Here is a 20,048-nt window from a genome sequence, read left to right as displayed (position 1 = left end):
CCCAGACACTTAAAAGTGGCATGAAGAAACAAACCACGGGTTCTCTAGAAACAAAGCTTGCACATTTTCTTTTTAATTATTGGACTATGCCACATACAATATCAGGAATAGCAACGCGGAGCTATTGATGGGCCACTGCCTTCAGACTAGGCCTAGCCTGATCTTCCCAAATTTGGCCAGCAATGCCAAGTTAAAACAAGAAGCCCAGAAAAGGGATCATGATGGTCAGAGACTGGATAGAGATTTCAAACTGGGAGATACTCTCCGCGTGAGGAACTGAGGCGATGGCTCTCCATGGATTCCGAGAATTATTCTCAAGAAAACAGGACCGGTGTCTTATAAGTTGAAAACCAGGGAAGAGGTTAAAGAAGCACGTAGATCATCTCCGCCACAGGGAACCCTCCACAGAGGCAACTGTTTCTACGGACACACCACGGCGTCCTTCACACCGGCCTGTGGACGGGAAATCCCACCCCTAAAAACTCAAGAGCCAATCACCTGGATGATGAAGATTCTGGCTGGGACATGGAGGCAGAGGCAGCGGGCATCCAGTAAGAGGTTGCCACCAGGGATGAACCCCCTGTGATGGCTCTTCCGATGCTCTTCATGGAAGAGGCGTTCACCAATTTGTTGTAGGTCCCCCCCCAACGAGACTCTATCAGCGATGGAGATGAAGACATGAGCAAAAAGACAGCGAAGGCCCCATCATCATGAGAGCGAGCGGGAACCCTCGGACTCAGAGGACGGGAGGTGTGGTAACCTCCACGAGGTCTTTGGGAAATTACAATTGATCTCCTTGTGGGGCTCGTTGAGTTATGAGTTCTCCTGGTAACAGGCAGTGAGTGACTTGCCCAGCTGGAACTCATTACCTGAACCTTTTATAAGGGCAGGCCCAGGACTGTGCCTGCTGAACTGTAATCCCAGTCAGGGACTAGTGCATGTACACCATGGTAGTGGTTTTACATTGCATTCTATAATGAACTATGTTCCTTTCCAGTGGGGTTTCCTGAGCACATTGCATGTTCAGCCTCAGGAACTAGATTTGAATCTGATCAAGTCTAATGAGGTAAACAGCTCCTCTCTGTAACTAAAGTGTAAAGTATGAATATGAATTTACAAGTATAAAAGATTGTGTATAATCCCACTAAGCAATGAAAAAATCCTCTGATGATCACTAAATTGAGTTGTAGATTCCTGGTTGAACGGGTTGTAAGAAGACCACGTTAACCGTTGCAAACATGGCATTAGTGCACTTTGATAGCCCCAACCGGCCCATAATTTAGCATTAAATTGGTAATCGCACAGAGTGATCCAAAAAAATGAACATTTGCGCAGAGCCAGCAGGTGCTCTTTTGTGTTGCGGTGAAGGCAGAGATGAGATCGTCCCGCTTCATACCTGGACTGTGTAATTTCTAGTTTGATGCTTATATTGATTGCATGAAATAAAAAGGAGTTTCATATCCTTGAACTAATAACCTTCACCTTGTTGAGCAGATTAACCCACCGATATGTAAAAGAAAATTATTTAATTTTTTAAAAACCTCTTGCTTCTGCACAAAAAATAGAATTTATCATTTTTTTCAGATGTTGTATTTGTTTATCCAAATAAAACTTAATCAGTGATAGAGTCACAATTGCATTAAAACATTGGGACATTAGGCAATTGCATTAATTGGCTAAATACATTGGGACATTAGGCAATTATTTTAATTGGCTAAATATTTACCGAAGTATTTATTTGATGTATACTTCATTTCTTTGAAGTACATTTGCTATTTTCATGTCACCAAGCCTGTTATCTAACGAGGGTTACCCAATGGGTCCAGTGACCAAAATTCTGCCATCAATGGCTTTCAATGCTTCAATCACAATGGGCAAAATCTTATGTTCCTGTGGAAGCAGATTTTACGATGGGACAGGGAGGGATTTTGGAGGAGTCCAAATGTGCTTGGAGTCCAAAGATGTGCAGGTTAGGTTGATTGGCCATGCTAAATTGCCCCTTGGTGCCCCAAGATGTGTAGGTGAGGGGGATTGGCAGGGGTAAATATGTGGGGTTACAGGGATAGGGCCTGGGTAAGATGCCCTATTGGAGAGTCGGTGCAGACTTGATGGGCTGAATGGCCTCCTCCTGGTCTCTAAGGATTCTATTTTTCTGTATGTCAGATTAACAGCCCGCCATGTTCCCGCCTTTGGGCACTCAGCCCAGAGGCGGGTCAGCCCAGCAAAGGTGACCCACTTGACAGTGGAGGGTAACCAATTTACATAGTGAAGTTTTCATCGGTGGGCTGAGTGGGCATGCCACCAGGAAACTGGGACACCCATGCCCACATTGAGGTGCCTGGAGGTGGCTTGCCAACAGCAGGCCTCGTGAGGCCTCCTTTTTAACTCCCTCAGTGGAGCCACGGCCAGTGGTGGCATACAGCTGTGGCTGCCGGCCATCTTGTTGAGGGATTTCCCCTACACAGAGCAGGCCTGGTAGCTGGGGCCACTGACGATTTTATTGAAGTTCTGATCTCTTCAGTGGGTGCCTTATACTCCCCCTCCAATAGTGGCAACGCCTCCTATGGGGGACTGGTGGGGCTGCCATCCTTCCCATCTTCCTCAATTGGATTGTGGACCTGGAGGTGGTTTCTTAACTGACTGCCCCAGGCAGGGTCCCTGGCAGTCAGTGCAGAGTTAGGAGCCTGAAGTGGCCACTACTCACATTAATATTCTGAAAGCAGAAGATTCCACACACACTGCCCTGGAATACTCTGTTAGTGGAAAATGTTGGCCAGTATGTCTACTTCTACTACCCTTGATTATGGTAATTTTGCTGCCACAAACCAGTGCCAGATATAATCATGGCCTTTAAGTATTATCCATCAAATAACCCCATGAACTGCAAGCAGAGGTTTAAAAAAATGAGATGTGGACAGAAGGTCGTTACTTAATTATTCGTCTGAATCTCTGGATGGAGCTTTTGGCTGCCTGATCAAATTTCCTGAATATTTCCAAAATGTATTAATGTCATGCCAACATTGTAAACGAAAAGAGATCAGTTAATTACTGCAGGATTCCCTAACGTGGGAAGCCAGCCCTCTTTCCACCTATTTGTACTCAACAAAGTGAGGGATATCAGTGCTGGGGGAAAGAAATCATTTTCCACATCGGCAATGATAGAGTTGGAAGCCATGCGGGGATTTGTTATGTGACTTAAACCTTGGGGTTACAGCTGCAATTTCATGTGCCTGATATTTCCACGTCCAACACAACCCTGTCAAGACAAATTTTAAACTATCTCGCACCAACCCCACGACTTCTCTATTCAGCTGTTTGTCAAAGTCACCTCCAAGCAATTTAATGCCACCCCAAAGTGGTCTATTTCTTAACCTAATAAGCAGAGGGCAACTTTATGTGGAATTGTTTTCACATGCTAACAAACACGAGTCAAATGGCAAATAACTATATTGCCGGTAAAAATAAAACTACTCCACTCAGTCATTATAGCATCGCTAAGGTCCAGGAATAAGACCCCACTCACACTTTTAATTGGAAAAGGGACCTTATCTATCCACCACTACTCCAGATCTCACCATCCAAAAATAAAATTCAGGCTACCAAATTTTATATATTTTTTAAATCCACACTAACAGGTTTCCAGTGATTTCCATTTTGCACAGATAGTTGAATTTCCTGCAACTTGGCCTACGGGTCGGTTGGAAAATGTGCTATCAGGGAATGGAAGCCACGAAACACAAGCTTGACTGCTTATTGCCCTTCGAGGTAACGAGGCTCACAAATAGAGGCTGAATGGACGGAACAGACACTCAGCTCAATTAGAGCTGATTTTCTTTTACAATTTGATGCAGGAATTTACATCTGGAATCGCAACATCTGAAACCTGCTGGACAAAGTGAGCGTGAGATGCAACATTGCTCTTGGGGAGTCAGAGAGCATGCTGTTTTATACAGTGCCAGATTTGGTACTGATTTGTGGCGATTAAGTGACATCAGAATAGAATGGACACATACACCCAATCACACGGGCCCAACTAGGAAGTAAAATTGGTAGAGACTCTTCAGTATCATTAAAAAGGCAAGCTGCCAGCATGACAAATGCTGCTGATCGATAGCTCACCTCATCGGGAGCGGGAAAGTCAGGCCTCTCTGATACCTTTTTTAAGGCAACCATCATCTCTTGAAATGGAGGTGTTCTGTGGCTGAAGGCAAATTGCATCTAATTCAACTTGTGAAGTGGCAGGCAAAGGACAGGAGAGGTAGAAAAGCCCCTCAGCTTTTGGACAACAGTGGAGGTAATGATGGAAATGGTGGCAGAGGAGTTGCGTAGGAACCCATTTCCCGGAACTGTCCTCCAGTCACTGTAGCACATTTCAGTGTTTTTGATCTGTTTGCCGCACTCTACACTCTTCTATTACGGCCTTCACCTCCTCACTTCTCAGCCATTCTTCACACACCAACATTACTAATTTACCTTGACACCCTTCGTCCTCAAAACATCTTTCTAGCCTGCACCCAACATTCTCCATTCTTTCTTGCAGCAGAAGCTAGCAAGCACTAATAGGGTGAAAGGAGGAGCAGGGGAGCCTACATTTACACCTTCTGTTTAGTTACTGTGAAAATCCCTGAGTCGCCACACTCTGGCACCTGTTCGGGTACACTGAGGGAGAATTTAGCATGACCAATGCTAAATTCCATGCCAGCATGTCTTTCGGACTGTGGGAGGAAACTGGAGCACCAAGAGGAAACCACGCAGACACGGGAAGAACGTGCACATTCTGCAGTCAGTGACCCAAGCCGGGAATCAAACCTGGGTCTCTGGCTCTGTGAGGCAGCACTGCTAATCACTGTGCCACCGTGCCGCCCCTAGTTGAGGCAAAGGTCAGAGGGATTTTGAAGCTGGATTGTGCCAGGGGTACCTGTGGGGTTCTTGGCCAATAGTTCTCTTTACTACCTCATTGACATTTCATTCTCACACTCTCTGCTGCACGAAATGTAGCTTCTTCCAGCAGCCATCCACCTTCCACTGCTTACCCTTCACACTAAATGTTAAACTTTGCTCCTCACTTCCAGGTGCAGGAGCAGTGGGGCAATCTGCATTAGTTGTGAGCGCAAACTGTGACATGGGTGCAAGGTCTCATGAGAATCGGAAAACAAGGGTCGGAATTCTCCCAAAATAATTCTAAGTGTCGAATTCACGGAAAAACTGAAGTAATTCACACTGTTTTTTTCAGTGGGAGTTCGGACTAGAATCTCCCACCCTCTGCACTGCAGAGGCCACCAGCACAAATATCATTATAAATCAGTGCCCGATGCCCGGTGGGCAGTGCCAAGGTATCCCCTGGGCATGGGTGCTTTGCACCTTGGGCAGTGCCAGGGGACACAGGCTGGCACTGCCAGGGTGCCCATGGCACTGCCAGGGCATCACCCCCACTACCCGACCCCCTGGGGGTCCCTGATTTCCCTACCTTCACTCCAGCGGGGTCATCCCGATAGTTCCCCAAAAGCAGGAGCTAGTGTAAATCCTGCTGGAATGAAACATTCTGGCAGGGTGGGAGAGGCTAGCGGGCCCGGAGAATTCAGTCCCAGGCCCGCTGATTACGTTTAAATTATATTAAAAACAGAATAAAATGACTTACCTGGTCTTCCTGCCAGTTTCCAGCGCAGATCTGACGGCGCCAGAAATCCGGCCTTGGGAGATGTGCTTGCAGTGGGAACGCATGCGCAAATCCCACATATGCCCGTTCACGGATTCTCTCACCTCATTGCACTCGGAAATTAGCTTGGCGGGGTGGGAGAATCGCCCCCAAGGTTTGTGCTGGCGAGATCTCATTTTTTGATTTTCCCCTCTTCTCTCGCCACTCCCCCCCGCCCGCCCCCCCCCCCCCCACACTTAGAATTCCCCCCTTTCTGACATAACGTCACATTGGCGAGGTTTAGAACTGCTTTTTAAAAATGTGAAGCAGTCAAAAGGAGCAGCTGGGGGTGCAAAGGTAAGTATAGCCCCCAAGGGGCAGGAAGAAAGAGAGACATATCCGGCCACTGCCCCTGGCAATGCCCCCCTGGCACTGATCTCTGTGGAGCCGGCATTGCCAGCTCAATCAGGCACTGTCTTGCCAGTGAAGATCATGCCTCCAGATTTTCTGTGCACAGATTGCCATAAAATCTGGAGAGAAAACTCGGCTATGCAACTGGAAAGCTGCATGCTGGTTTTCTCACCTCAGCCAGCACTCTGTGCACAGAGTGCAAAATTACACATTGTGGTTAATGAGCTCAAGTACAGCAGTACTGATGAAGACCCAATGCCATTTGGTTTACGATGGCAAGTGGCAGCTCAGAGATTGGCACCCTCTATGGTTTGGAGGATGGACTGGATAGGACTTTACACAGATACTAACCCAGCACAGGTGCACAATAGTATAGGCAGGGAGATAAGATGGCCCTGTAGGGAAGCAGCTCGAAATCGCACCCTAGCCCTGCTGCAGAGATGAAGATCTTGAGGATGCAGTGTACAGAATGTGGCTTTAAATCCAGGATTACCAAGTGGCATTGGTTGATGGGATAGACTTCGGACTCTGATTTCCATATTAAAAAGGGGCTAGTCGGCTGAAACATTTTGGATGCTTAGCAGTGAACTATTTTCAAAATTGAGTCAGCCATAATTGCCAAAGTTAAACAGATGGGAAGTCGACCAACCACATTTTGAGGCTGTCAAGGCCACTGATGCAGAATGAGGTGAGCGGATGTTGAAAACAATTTGGTTGCATTGCCCCATAATAAAACATCTTGCTGGCATTCACTGCTGGGTTACTTGAAGAAAAGCCACACTGGACAGTGACTGGCGCCTGTAGAACTGTACCCCGCCAAAAAGGAAATGCTACCAGAAGAGAGGATTGCTATAAAAGGAGTGAATGGAAAAATGATCTGTCTGAAAGAGGCATGTTAACCACATAGCATTGGATTCACTGACAATGGGCATCTATAATATCAATCACGCTTTTATAGTATTTTAAAACTATCGTTTAATAAAATTTAGACTATTTTTGTATCATTTATTTTGCTGGACAGTTTGCGGTCACAGTTTGCTTGTTAATTTATGTCAGGGAATCTTTACTACAAAAGGAAGTCAAATTTGGACGTATATGTGTAAAGAGTCTAGAGGTTCCAACCAACTGTCATGGGTTGTTCTCATGATATCTCCTCAAAGAAGAGAACGGCAAGTGTAAATGTATTTTTGCAGTTAACCCTTTCTTTTAAGAGAACATTCAGACATAATTACCACCCTGTATATGGTTCCTGTAGTAAAGAAGTAAAATTGAGCAGATAAAACGTACTGAACAGAAAGCATGCAAGTATCAACTGTTTCACATGCACAGTTTAAAAATAAATCCCGTGCTATAAACAGGCCGCTTTCACTGTAGGAGGCAAATTTACAGAGCCACTTTCAAATACATTTCTACATGGCATTTACACCATTATTTTGGCTTGTGGCAGAGTTATCGGAGAGGAGGACATCCATTTGTTTGGCTATGATTCAAATCCTATTGCGGAGGTGAAAAAATAGCGTTCCAGGGGACGGCGCTGTCCAGTCCCCTGAATATTTATTGCATTGCATAATGTGGATGATCTGTTAGTTAATCTGATGGATAGATTGGTCATGCTTTCACAGGAGTGCACAGTCTTTCAGCAGGGTTGAAAAGTGGCTCTAGCACAACATGGAATAGAAAGATAATGTCATACATTGTGATGTGGGCTTTGTTTGAATAATGTTTTCAGGTGCCATTCTTGAAATCTATGCCTCGTCCATAAGGTAGATCACATGCTTTTATGATTCAGAAAGACAAAGCCTTTTTTCCTTTCAGCAAACCCATCAATCACAGACAACTTTATGATGCGTTTATTCACTTTATGCAATATCACCTCATCAGTTCAAAATAATTCCACTGCATTTCTTTGACAGCTCCTAACAATTTGCTGCAATGCGAAGTTAATGACGGTTAGTAAATGGTTTACACTGCATCTAACAACAGAAATATTTATCTACAATGGGCTTCACCATGCTGACAGAGGGGGGGAGGAATGGCAGGATTAGGGGAAATGCTTAGGAACAATCACATTGAGCGACTCAGAAGACAAATGCAACAACGTTTGACTAGCGGAAGCATGCATTGCCTTAGCGGATGTGACTTTAAAGGGGAATACTTGAACTTTCAACAACGCAAAGGTTTTCTTTAAGTGATTTTTTTTCCCCCTTGTCTGGTGGTAGCAGGAAAGATGACAGTCCAAGTGGATCAAAAGTGAGTTATGTCATGAAAAACGGAGGCACTTCGAAGCAGTAATATAAACAGAGGAAAACCTGTTGTAACCATCTGAAATACTTCCAGTCAGAATGAAAAAAAAGCAAAGCGTTTTCCCAACATTTGCTGGTACTTAATTAGATAGGATAGTGGCAGTGAGTAACAGTCCTGCAAAATTACTGCCAATTCTCCATGCCATCAGGAACTGAAGATAATTGTTCAAAGGTCACGTCAAAAATGCAGCATCATTTATGTTGTGCAATTTACACTTGGAGGTTGGTCCCGGATTTAAAGCAGGTGCATTTTCATGATGACATATTCACTAAAAATCTAGCACTTCGAACCTCAGTATAAAGAACTATCTATATAAACACATCACGTTGTAGATCATGTAGTATAATGTTAAATGGCAAGATGATTTAAAAAAAATAGATGTTTGTGATTGGGGAAATATTTCCATTTTTCTTGGTAACTGACTGCTGGTAGATTTCACACTGTGTTTTCTTGAAAATATCACCAGTTTTCCAAATGTTATTCATGGTAAAATTTAGCTGCCAGCACTGGCACACAATTTCAATGAATGTCCACCGACCACCGTAGAAGCTGATAGCACAGAAAAAAGGCCATTTGGTCCATTGTGTACGTGCCAGCTCTTTGAAAGCTCTCCAATTCAGCCCACACCATTGTCCCAAAGTCAGATTTAAACCAAATTGGAAATGTGATGCGCACGATGGGGCAACGGTTACAGGCATTTATTTTCTGTGTGGTTGCCCCTGACCTTCCAACCTGCCAAACATGCTGATGGTGGCTTCTATTTGTTCTTGATGTTGCCCAGGACCTGAAGATGAACACTTCCCCCTGTGAGTGAAATGCCTGACCACAAGGACAGATGAAATGGTTAAACAGGGAAGGGGAGAAAAATGGAAAGGAACACTGACCAATTTGAGGCCCACCATGATCAGAGGGAGCCTTTGGCAACCCTGTTGGGGTCTGTGATGAAACTCGTGACTTGCATTCCATGCCTAGTAACAGGAAATTGAATAGGGCAGAGAGGATATCAGTCGGAAATTAAGGAAACATCACATGAAAGCAAAGAAAACGATGAAAGTTGAAAGCAAAAATGAAAAATGACAGCAAGCAGAGAACGTTCCAAGTACTGTATTCCCCTTTAAAGGAAAAATGAGTTTAAAAGCCCCACCTGCTGCACCCCCCGCCTTTCAGACATGGATTCAACCCTTACCTATTGAGGTGTTGAGGACCTGGTCACAACAACACTGCCGTGATAGCTGAGATTAATCAAAAACAAAGCAGTTAAGACTCTGAATGATCCATTTAATTGGAAGAATATTCATTAAACGAATGAAGACATTCAGATACATGAGCAGGATGCTCAATAATGCCAGTGGGTTCCGTGTATACTGCACCTGACATCAATGAAAATGGAACAGAATCTTGAACAGAACGAAAAGACACTTTCACGTCATTTTAAGAAAACAATACGAAGTTCTCAAGCACAATGACAAGACATGATAATTTTACCTGCAACTCACTTGAGAAAGAGTTCACAGAGAAAAGAGAAAAAAAAATGGGACACTTAAGCAGTGATTGAGGCAGCCTTGGGTTATAACGTTTCAAGATTGATGCGTGTCAACCTTCAAACTCATATTATCACACCCTGATCGATTGTACCCGGTTGAGTGGAGACCTGAGCTATGAGTCCTGGAGTTCGTCTTATGGCAAAGGCCTAATTCAACTCAGCAATAGTGAACCAAAGAATTCTGGCTGACATTTCCTTCTTATCTAAAGGAGAGAAGATATATCAAAACTCTGTATGAAGATGGAGTCACAACCTTAAAGACACAGTATCCTTCTGTAATCCCTCCAGGGTTATATGCAATACAACACATAGCTTGCTTTAATTTATAAAGGCCTCTGATAAAGTTCCAAGAATAATTAACAATTTTTTTTTCATTTACATGCTTTCCTTCTTCAGCTAGGCCTTCCTAATAAATTGGTACTTGCAAAAATGTTCATAATTGGCAACTGCTCATCAACGCAATTGAATTCCCTTCACACCTTTTAGGAGTTAAAAAAAAGACCCTGGGTCAGATGGACACAAGAAGCAAAACATCATTTCCTACATTGGTCAGAAAATATCGTTACTCCATCGTACTGTCTGCCAGCCTTTCCAACTGCGACACGAGTGAGCCTTTCAGGTTTCTCCTTGTCTATGCTTGTGAGGTCAGCGTCAATAATAAGAAAATATTGCGGGGAGTTTTTCCATTTGGGTTGGAGTTCACTAAGAAATGAATAAGGCACATCCCGCATTTACTTCACTTACAGGCTTTTAACAGATGTATGAGACACAAGGCGGTTGCTCTGACTCTCCTGGCCTTGAATGGAGATCATTCCAAACATTTCTCAATGACGCACCATTTAGAGAAAAGCCATGGCCTTAGAAGAATTTATTTTATAATTGGTGGGCATGACCCAGGACGTCTTTGCCCACACATTTTCCTTCCTTGATGCTAAAGTTTGGATTTCTATAGTTAAGCTCACTACTCCCCAGATGTTTTAACATCCAAAATAATGGTAAGGGCAGCTATAGACATATAGTGGTCATCTATGTAGCAAATGGGAACAAGTCTAAATATCATGCCCAAATGTAAAGGTTTAACATATCTGGCGTACCATACTCTCTGTTAAGGATAAACAATAGCTGCTTATGGGAGATATCTAGAAAAATAAATACATAATGGCTAATCGGCTTAATCAACTTAATCAGCTGACGAAGGGTCATCCAGACTCGAAACGTTGGCTCTATTCTCTCTCCACTGATGCTGTCAAACCTGCTGAGTTTTTCCAGCATTTTTTGTTTTTGTTTCAGATTCCAGCATCTGCAATATTTTGCATTTATACTTAATGGCTAAATCAGTTTTCAGGGCAAGTTAAGCTGACATTAGTAGTACTTCAATATTTACAGCAGTAAATTGAGGGTGTAAGGCAAATACTAACCTATTTAAGATTAAATGGCAGATTAAGACCGGTAGATAATTACTGTTTATGTAGTTTAGACTTGGGACCACCATCAAAAAATCAATTACTCAAACCAAAATTCTCCATTGTACCAAGAGCAAATCTCTCAAACTATCTGGGAGGAGCCCTGATAACCTGTGCTGAATGTTTTGGCTCCTGATGTTATACTTTCTATGGGTCTACCCCATCTGAATTGGTATTAGTGATTCGCAATGAGCATAAATCTTTTCGCCGCCTCTCGGAAGCCTTCTAAGATACAGAAACGACTGATAAAGACGTCGCTCTTTTGCCGGCGAGGGAATTTATTCATTTATATTAGCTGTGCCTTAAAATTGAAGAGAAATGTTTGACAGTCTCAGTGTACGGTCGTACATTGCTTGCTCCTAATTCATGGAAAAGCAGGTTATTATAATGTAGGAGGTGTGTGTGTACACAGCAAATATGCACAGAAAGCAGGGACACAATAATCGTACACAGCATCACAGCAAGCCTCAGACCAGCCAGCACCACAAGACCGACAATTCCACTAACATCAAGCTTCATGTAGATATGAAGTAGCTATTTTGGGAATAAGGACAAGTCCATTGCGCATATGGCTGTAGTTCAGTGTAGTGTTGGGACAATTTTCCACTCAATTCATTAGGAAGGTGAGTGAAAATCTAATTTATTTTACTTTGGCAGTGAGCAAAGAAGGCAATTCAATTTCACCCCATAAAATAACAATCCTGCTCTGTCTGATTTATCACAGTTAAATGTCAAAGTAAACATTCTGTGGGTAAGAAATACCAATGTGATATACACATTGGATAGCAAATTGTTATGGATGATAGCACTGTTTGATCTGTGAGATCATTGTCAGTTCTTTACATAACATTTAAAATAATAAATTTTAATGTACAGTCAGTAAAGTTCTGTGATAAGGAGACAGAATGAGAGCTTTTGCATTGATAGGTTTGTCATGCTAATGTCTATCAACCTTCACTGAATAAATTGAGCACTTCAATAGCTTTGTTTCTTCTCCAAGTGAGAACCAGCCCTGGTTCTGGCCAGGACAGACATCAACCTTGACAGGAGATGCAAACTGCAGGGAATTCAGGGCCAGAGTCACCTCCCATGTTAATTTCAATCACCTAATTAGGGTTGGAGAGGAATTTCCCAGATTATTGTTCTCCCAGAATTAGCCTGAGTATTTATCTGATTTTTTTTTGCCTCTCCCAGGAGATCACATGCTTTCAAGTGGGGTGGAGACATTGGGAGGAATTTTCCTGTCCCGCCCCTCACCGTGGGAATTGTAGCGGGCGGGAGAGGGACCACGCAAAGGCCCATTGAACTCGGGTGGGATTTTCTGGGGGCAAGTGCGGCCGGAAAATCCCAGCCCCTGGGTGGGATTCTGTGCCGGTCATGCCAGTGGGATTCTCCGGTAACGCTGCAGTGAACGGAGATTTGACTGAGCTCCAAATTCTCCGTATCCTCTGGCAATGGTGGTGCAGTGAACGGCTGGAGAATTCCGGCCCGTATGTCTCACAAGGTGTCACAATTGTGGGAGAATCACTATTGAAAACACAGTGGATCCCCAAGTATAGGCTAAATGACAATCCATGAACAAACTACATTTGACTATGATTATTATTTTTTATTCTTTCAAGGGATTTGGGCATTGCCTAATTACCCTTGTGGAAGCACTTAAGAGTCAACCATAAGGCCATAAGACATAGGAGCAGAATTAGGCCACTCGGCCCATTGCGTCTGCGCCGCCATTCAATCATGGCTGATACTTTTCTCATCCCCATTCTCCTACCTTTATAAGACCATAAGACATAGGAGCAGAACTGGCCACTCGGCCCATCAAACCACATTGCTGTGGCTCTGGAGTTACATGTCGGGCAGATCAGGTAAGGACGGCATATTTACTTCCCTAAAGGACATTGGCAAACAGGATGGATTTTACGACAATGATCATCATTCAACTTGTAATTTTTATTGGATTCAAATTTCATCATCTGCTGTGGCAGGATTCAAACCCAGGTCTCCAGAGAATTTCCCTGGGTCTCTGGAATATTAGTCCAGTGACGATATCACTACGCCCCCACTGCCTCCCCATTATTAATTGAGGCAGAGGTAATGGGAGTATCTTCGTGATGGGGTTGCCATCAAAATAACACCCCTGTTAAGGACACTGGATTAGAGTTGAACTGCTACGGTAATATGAACCCGAGAACATCCCTGATGCAGGAAAGCTAGCAGACTTTAGGCACCTTGACTTACTGTGGGAAATTATAAAGTTTAACCAGCTATATAAGGGTGATACTCTTCTCATTCTGCAAGCCAATGCTCCAAAGAAGCTTGGCAGAACCTGGAGTTATCTGATTAGCTTACCAGCGATTTATTTGGTGACCTTTTTGAAATATATTCAAATTTCAGAGGTAGTCCCACATACGCTCAGGGAAGCAGATCTCTAAGCCTTGCCTGTTGACCTGACTAAGCTGCAATGTTGCTGAGGGGAAGGAGTATGGATTCTGTATCAAACAAATAAAAACTCTACCCATGTGGATTTCCCCGTTAGGCTCTGAGACTTAAGCATGATGATAGGTTTCCATGTGTTTCAGACATTTGGCTAACTCTAAAAAAAATGCAAGAAGAATAGCTGTCCCTTTGACAGTTAAATGTTTTGTATTTTTCAAAAGTCTGTATCTTAATGGTAAATTTACAATTATTACACAGAGTAACCCTTGTTTTACATCACCAGTACAACGTTGGTATTGATCTGACACTGCAAGGGATGCTCTCTGGTTCAGCAGATAGAATTTTATTCATCCCAACTTAACTGCGAGATCAAAGTAAATCACACACTTGTTGAATTAAAAGATTGGGCTTTCTGGGTTTAAAAAAAAATAGTCTGAGACTGACAAAAGGTAATTTTCCCATGAACTCCATCGGTCACTGAAATTTCCATCACTCAATACCAGATTTCAACTGTTTTTGAGAAGAGAGTGTTTTGTGGATAATTCCTCACACTGTAGTTTTGCCATACACTGCCAACTCAACGTCCCAAACAAAGTTCTGAAAAACCGAAGTCTATGTGCTTTCCGAACTTCCCCAGAAACTCAATTTCCTGTTCAAAGCAGGCCCGTGGATTATATCAGACAGGTATTGACACCTACTTGCAGCCTGGTCCTATTATAGGAAGCAGCAATTTCAGTACTATCACTCCTGCCACCATACTTGAACCTTGAGCATGTCAAAAGCCTCTGAAATGGGCTAAACTAACGGTGCATTACCAGAATTAACTATTATGAGAAAGATATCCAGTGATATTAAGATGGCCATATTTCTAACACTGAACAAAAATGAATGTGTTTTGTCCCTGTTGCAAGCTTGGCTACATAAATGAAAGACAGACAACGCCTTTCAGCTATGGGCAGGGGTCAGTGAAGCCTGAAATGCAGTAGGTTAAGAAAAGAATAAATTAGCAACTTTAACAAAAATATTCAGTTTTTCAATTTTTTTTGTCATGTGCCTGCGGCCAATTCTTTGCTACTCAAAATAGAAATTCCAAGAAACGTGTAAGGTGAACTTCACTGTTTTAAAAATGGACAATCTGAAAATACAAATGCATATACTGATGCGAATGGATTGTGCCCTAAAAGATGCAAATACATTAGAGATCAATAAACATTCCTGGGGTGAGGAAAAAACTGGGCCGGAAATTGGAGAGATTATAAATTTGCCTGAGTATCAAAGGTTAGACTCGCATGGACGGCATGGCGGCACAGTGGTTAGCATTGCTGCCCTCACAGCACCAGGGACCCGGGTTCAATTCTGGCCTCAAGTCACTGTCTGTGTGGAGATTGCACGTTCTCCCCGTGTCTGCATGGGTTTCCTCCGGGTGCTTCACTTTCCTCCCACAGACAAAAAAGATGTGCGGATAAGGTGGATTGGCCATGCTCAATTGCCGCTTGGTGTCCAAAGATGTGTAGTTTAGGTGGATTAGCCATGGGAAATGTGTGGGGTTACAGGGATAGGGCCTGGGTAATGTACTCTGCCAGAGAGAGTCGATTTGTGGGATTTTATGGTCTTGCTTGTCCCAAAATCATAAAATCCTGCCCGAGGTCAATGGATCTTTCCATTGTCTACCCCTCGCCCGCTCTGATTCCCATGGTGGGCAGGATGGTAAAAATCTGACTGATGCGTCGAATGGCCTCACTGTAGGGGTTCTATGACTTCTTGTAACATGATGCAAGTTCCTTCGGACATAATGTCTGAATGTACAATTGGTGCTGCAGTAATGTTGGCAGTTTGGATCTACTTTATGTTCTATGGCTGGGAAAACGAATACATTATTTGATCTCTGGGTAGTTCGTTCAACCTTAAAATGTCATTATGCATTGTTAAAAAAATTAGCAGCAATAATAATTAATAGAGACATGAACAGTTGATAACCATTGAAAATTACTTTCAAGGTCACTTTATAGATGATAATACAGTATATAAAGCAGTCTTGGAGAAAGAATTAGTTCATTGGCCTACCCCATGAACTGCTAAAGATTTAAATTTAAGAGATGCTGTGGCAATTGTCCCTTTTAGGGCAACACAGCAGAGTAATGGTCACCTGGGGACCAATCAGAGGGTGGAGTCCTCTGCGGCAAGAGACTTGAAGAGAGTAAACCTCGTCCATGAGGCTGCTGAATAATTCTTATTCATAAATCCTTTTTATGTTTTGTGTTTGAAATTGTGTTGTGGTAATTGAATTGTAATATTTCATACTTAGGAGGATGGAAAGTACAGATTGACTTCAATTAACTCTGGTAGGACATCAGAATCTGATGATGGCAAAACTTGATTTGGAAAGAAGAAATCTTGGAACAAAAACTACCTGACAAAAGTTCTTAACAGAATATTTACTATGTCTGTTTAGATCATATATTTGCTTTATCTTTCAGATGGCGGGTGTTGCTGAATGGATCACTGTTCCCGATGAGCAGATGAGCTGGAGTGACTGGTAGAGAAATGAAATATGGGACCATCTGATTGTGGGTAAGCATTTCACTTGGTACCATCAGCAGCACTTTTAGAAGTTTAGTCGCTTAAAACCCAGAGGCTGGTTTTCAGAGGGACGTAGGTACCCTTGAACATGGATCACAGAGAGGTAATGTGTAGGTACAGCAAACAATTAATAAAGTACATTTGCCTATATTTCAAAAGGATTGGTGTACAAGAGTGAAAAAGTCTTACTGCAATTGCATAGAGCCCTGGTGAGACCTCCCCTGGACTACTGGCTACAGATTTTGTCTCTTTAGCTAAGGAAGGATATACTTGCCTTGGAGGAAGTGCAAAAAAGTTTGCCGGACAAATTCTGGTGGAAGGAATTGTCCTATGAGGAAAGATTTAAGTAGACAAGACCTAAATTCCCTGGAGTTTTGAAGAATGAGAGGTGATCACACTTGAACTAAAATTCTTAATGGGTTTGATGGGGTAGATGCTAGAAAGATGTTTTCCTTGGCTGGGCAGGTTAAAATTAATGATCAGAGAGTCTCAGACTAAGGGGCCAGAGACGTAGGACTAAAATGAGAAATTTCCTGATTCAAGTGGCTGTGGGTCTTTGAAATCCCTATCCCAGGGGGTTGTGGATACAATCATTGAATATATTCAAGATAAAGATCGATACACTTATAGATACTAAGGGATAAAGAATTGTTCAAGAAGATGGAATTGAAATAGAAGATCAATCGTGATTGCATTGAATGCAGAGCAGGCTTGAAGAGCTGAATGGCCTCTTCCTGTTTTATATGCTCTTACCTGAATGGACTGAACTCTTCTGAGTCACAGTGTGAGAATTGGAGATAGAGTTAATGTGGAAATCTGTATTTAAAAATGCTTGAGTCTTCTAAAAGGCAAGTCAGTGTTTGTCACTGTAATGGGAGTTTGGTTCACCTCCTGTGAAAGGTGTTATTGTATTGCGTTGGCTCGCGAATCAAATCTTCTGATTGATTATTTTCGTCATACACTTTGATTTATAAAAAGTAAAGTCATAAAGCAGAATAATGTAGCCTCTTGCGAGCATGCACACCATGGGTTAGACTGATTAGATTTGGTTTGTTTCAGGTAAGTTATGATCATCATTGACCATTTGCAGTTTTAGTGCAAGAATGTGCAAAAATACATTTACATGAGAGCTCTATGTCCATTGCTACAATAGATACTCCCATTCATTTAAACAAATAGATTAATGCTTTCATTAAAATAGGAGGACAAAAGAATAACATAGGAGTGTATATGGCGTTCTTAGGCTGATATGGCAGACAGTAATTTCTAGGATTATTTGCATTTGTGAATAGACTATAATGTAGACTAAAATCTAAATACTGTCGGTAATTTCAATGGTAACTTATCACTTGTGAAAACAGCCAACTGCGAGGAAGCAACGTACAATTGCTGTTACAATATCAGGGTAATGTTCTTGTCCATATAACTACTTGCTATTGTTCCAAATTGGCAATGTCACCTGCATAATTATTTAAGCACCACTTATTCCATTCACAAAAATTCAACAACTCCTGACGTAGAATGTGGCTTTTGAGCAAGGGTCTAACAACAGATAATTTTCTGATGGTTTACAATTGTGATACATTCTTATCCAAATTTAGAATGTTATGCAGTCATGACATTATTCAATAGTCTATTTACTGGAAAGCCCATTTCCTCCCTAGCTCGATACTGAAGACCAACTCCCTGAATGTGCAGTGTTAGCACTGAGCCGAACCTGTTCACTGCCCATGGTGTGCTGCCCATTAAAATGAAGGCAGAGAGAATCATGGGCAAGATGCAGCTGGGGTTTCTATCAACAGTGTGCATTCAGAAAACTTGCTGTTATTTATTCTTCATATGAGTAAAGCATTTAACAGGATCCTGAAACAAACAGCAGCCATCAGCTTCCTGTGGAAACTGCAAGTTTCAAATATCTGAGTTTCAAATGTATTTCCACCCTAATTGAAAGCATGCAAAGTTTCAATTTAGGTAGTCTCAATTTAACTGCACTCTGGGAGACTAACATTAGACCATCGCTTTTGTTTTTCCAGAGCTGTGCCCAAGAACAGTGGTTCCCAAACTTTCTTGGTTGCATTAATCTATTCAGATTTACCAACTTTCTGTGTAACCCTACAGCCAGTTCCTTCTTAACTATTCCTCTAAGGACCACACATTTAATAAATCATTCTAATTACACATCACAGGTAAACAAATGTCTATAATTATAATTTTTACCATTAATGTGATCGATGAGCTTGTTTCTTGGAACATAAGCACTTGAAACTCTCTTCCCAAAGGCCTTCTCCACACTCACTCGCTCAGCAGCCCCTCTTCTCAACCCCCTACTTCCTACTCACTTCTTTGTGTCTTTGGGAGATGGCCCCACCAGGGTGATGGTCTTGACCAGGTAAGCTGTGTCTGCCCAGTAGTCCCCTGACCTGTAGGTCAAGCAGCTGCCTCTCTCACTCGGCCAGTGGCTGCTGCTCTGGTACCATTGCATCAGTGCCTATGCACATCCACTCACCTTCTCGCTGCTCCTCCAGTCATTGACTCTTCCTCGCCCATGCTGGCCACTGATAGACATAATCGCAGCTCACCAGTGTGCCTATCAGCAGCGAACACTGGAAAGAAGTAACCTGTGATTGGAGCAGTAGTGTGGGGGTGGGTGGCAGCACTTTAGCCTGAGCACCAGAGACATTTGCTGGACTACGGAGAGTGGGAGACGGAAAACATTTCTCATCCCTGAAGTCTGTCACTACACAATTAAGGGAAACATGCCCCCGAGGGACATCTGTCAATGGTACAGAACAATGCTGAAATATTTGGAATGTTGGAATCTTTTTTTGATCTGTAATGTGAGAAGTGCCCACTTCAGTGGAATGCAAGTTTTACATTTAAATAGCAATTTTATCACGCTCCTATATATTTCACTACTTCCAGTTGCAGTAACAATTGTTTCGTAGACAAACACCAGAGGCATTTTTTGGAGATGAAGTGAGCAACTAATTGCTCTGTGAACAAAATTTTGAGAAATGAATATTGACCAAGATGCCACAAGGACATTCAGCTCTTCTTCAGATAGTGCCATTGGATGCTTAACATCAATCTAAACCAGGGTAAAGGGATGGAGGCCCTAATTTTAATGTCTCATCTTAACTCTGACACCTCAGCTCTGCACTCGGGCACCTGCCTGGTTTACGTTCTGAAGTCTCGCAGTGAGGCTGCAACCCAAAAGCTGCTGACTCAGGGGTGAAAACGCCAACAATACATCTAAGCTGACCTTTGTATAGAGGTGAGCAAATTTCAGCTCCCATACGTTTCATAGCCATCATAATGAAGGTTCTTCGTGGGGAGTCTACGTGAATATAGTTAATTTGAAATTGAATATCAATGATACAAGTTAAAAATTTGGGCACAATTCTGATAAAGCAAAAAATAATGGTATCACTCCACCAATTGAAAACTGGATGAGTTAGATGCAATTTCTGACACCAGCAGTTTTGCCCAATTGAATGCAAACAAATACTTAACTTAATGACAAATAACTTTCAAAAGAAGAGCTTACATACAGCTGATTGGATGTAGTTGTCTATCCTGGAACACAGGATTCCACAATAACTTAATAATGCTTAGTTATAGGGGAGAAATCAAATTGGCTTTCCAACTGATCTGGTTCAACATTCTTTTTGAA

The 20,048-nt window shown here is 42.5% G+C and overlaps 1 protein-coding gene across 1 annotated transcript in view; it reads right to left on the bottom strand.

The window, feature by feature from the left end:
• Nucleotides 1-20,048, bottom strand: part of igsf9bb (immunoglobulin superfamily, member 9Bb) — a 683,212-nt gene that overhangs the window by 21,551 nt on the left and 641,613 nt on the right. Inside the window, exon 20 of the mRNA XM_078198934.1 lies at nucleotides 18,882-18,993. Within this exon, the coding sequence (XP_078055060.1) occupies nucleotides 18,882-18,993 (112 nt within the window). The remainder of the gene's footprint in view (nucleotides 1-18,881; nucleotides 18,994-20,048) is intronic.

This window comes from Mustelus asterias, chromosome 27 (genome assembly GCF_964213995.1).
Source record: "Mustelus asterias chromosome 27, sMusAst1.hap1.1, whole genome shotgun sequence".
Classification (NCBI taxonomy): domain Eukaryota; kingdom Metazoa; phylum Chordata; class Chondrichthyes; order Carcharhiniformes; family Triakidae; genus Mustelus; species Mustelus asterias.
Note: the sequence above shows the minus strand (reverse complement) of the source record. Positions and strands in the feature narration are given on the sequence as shown.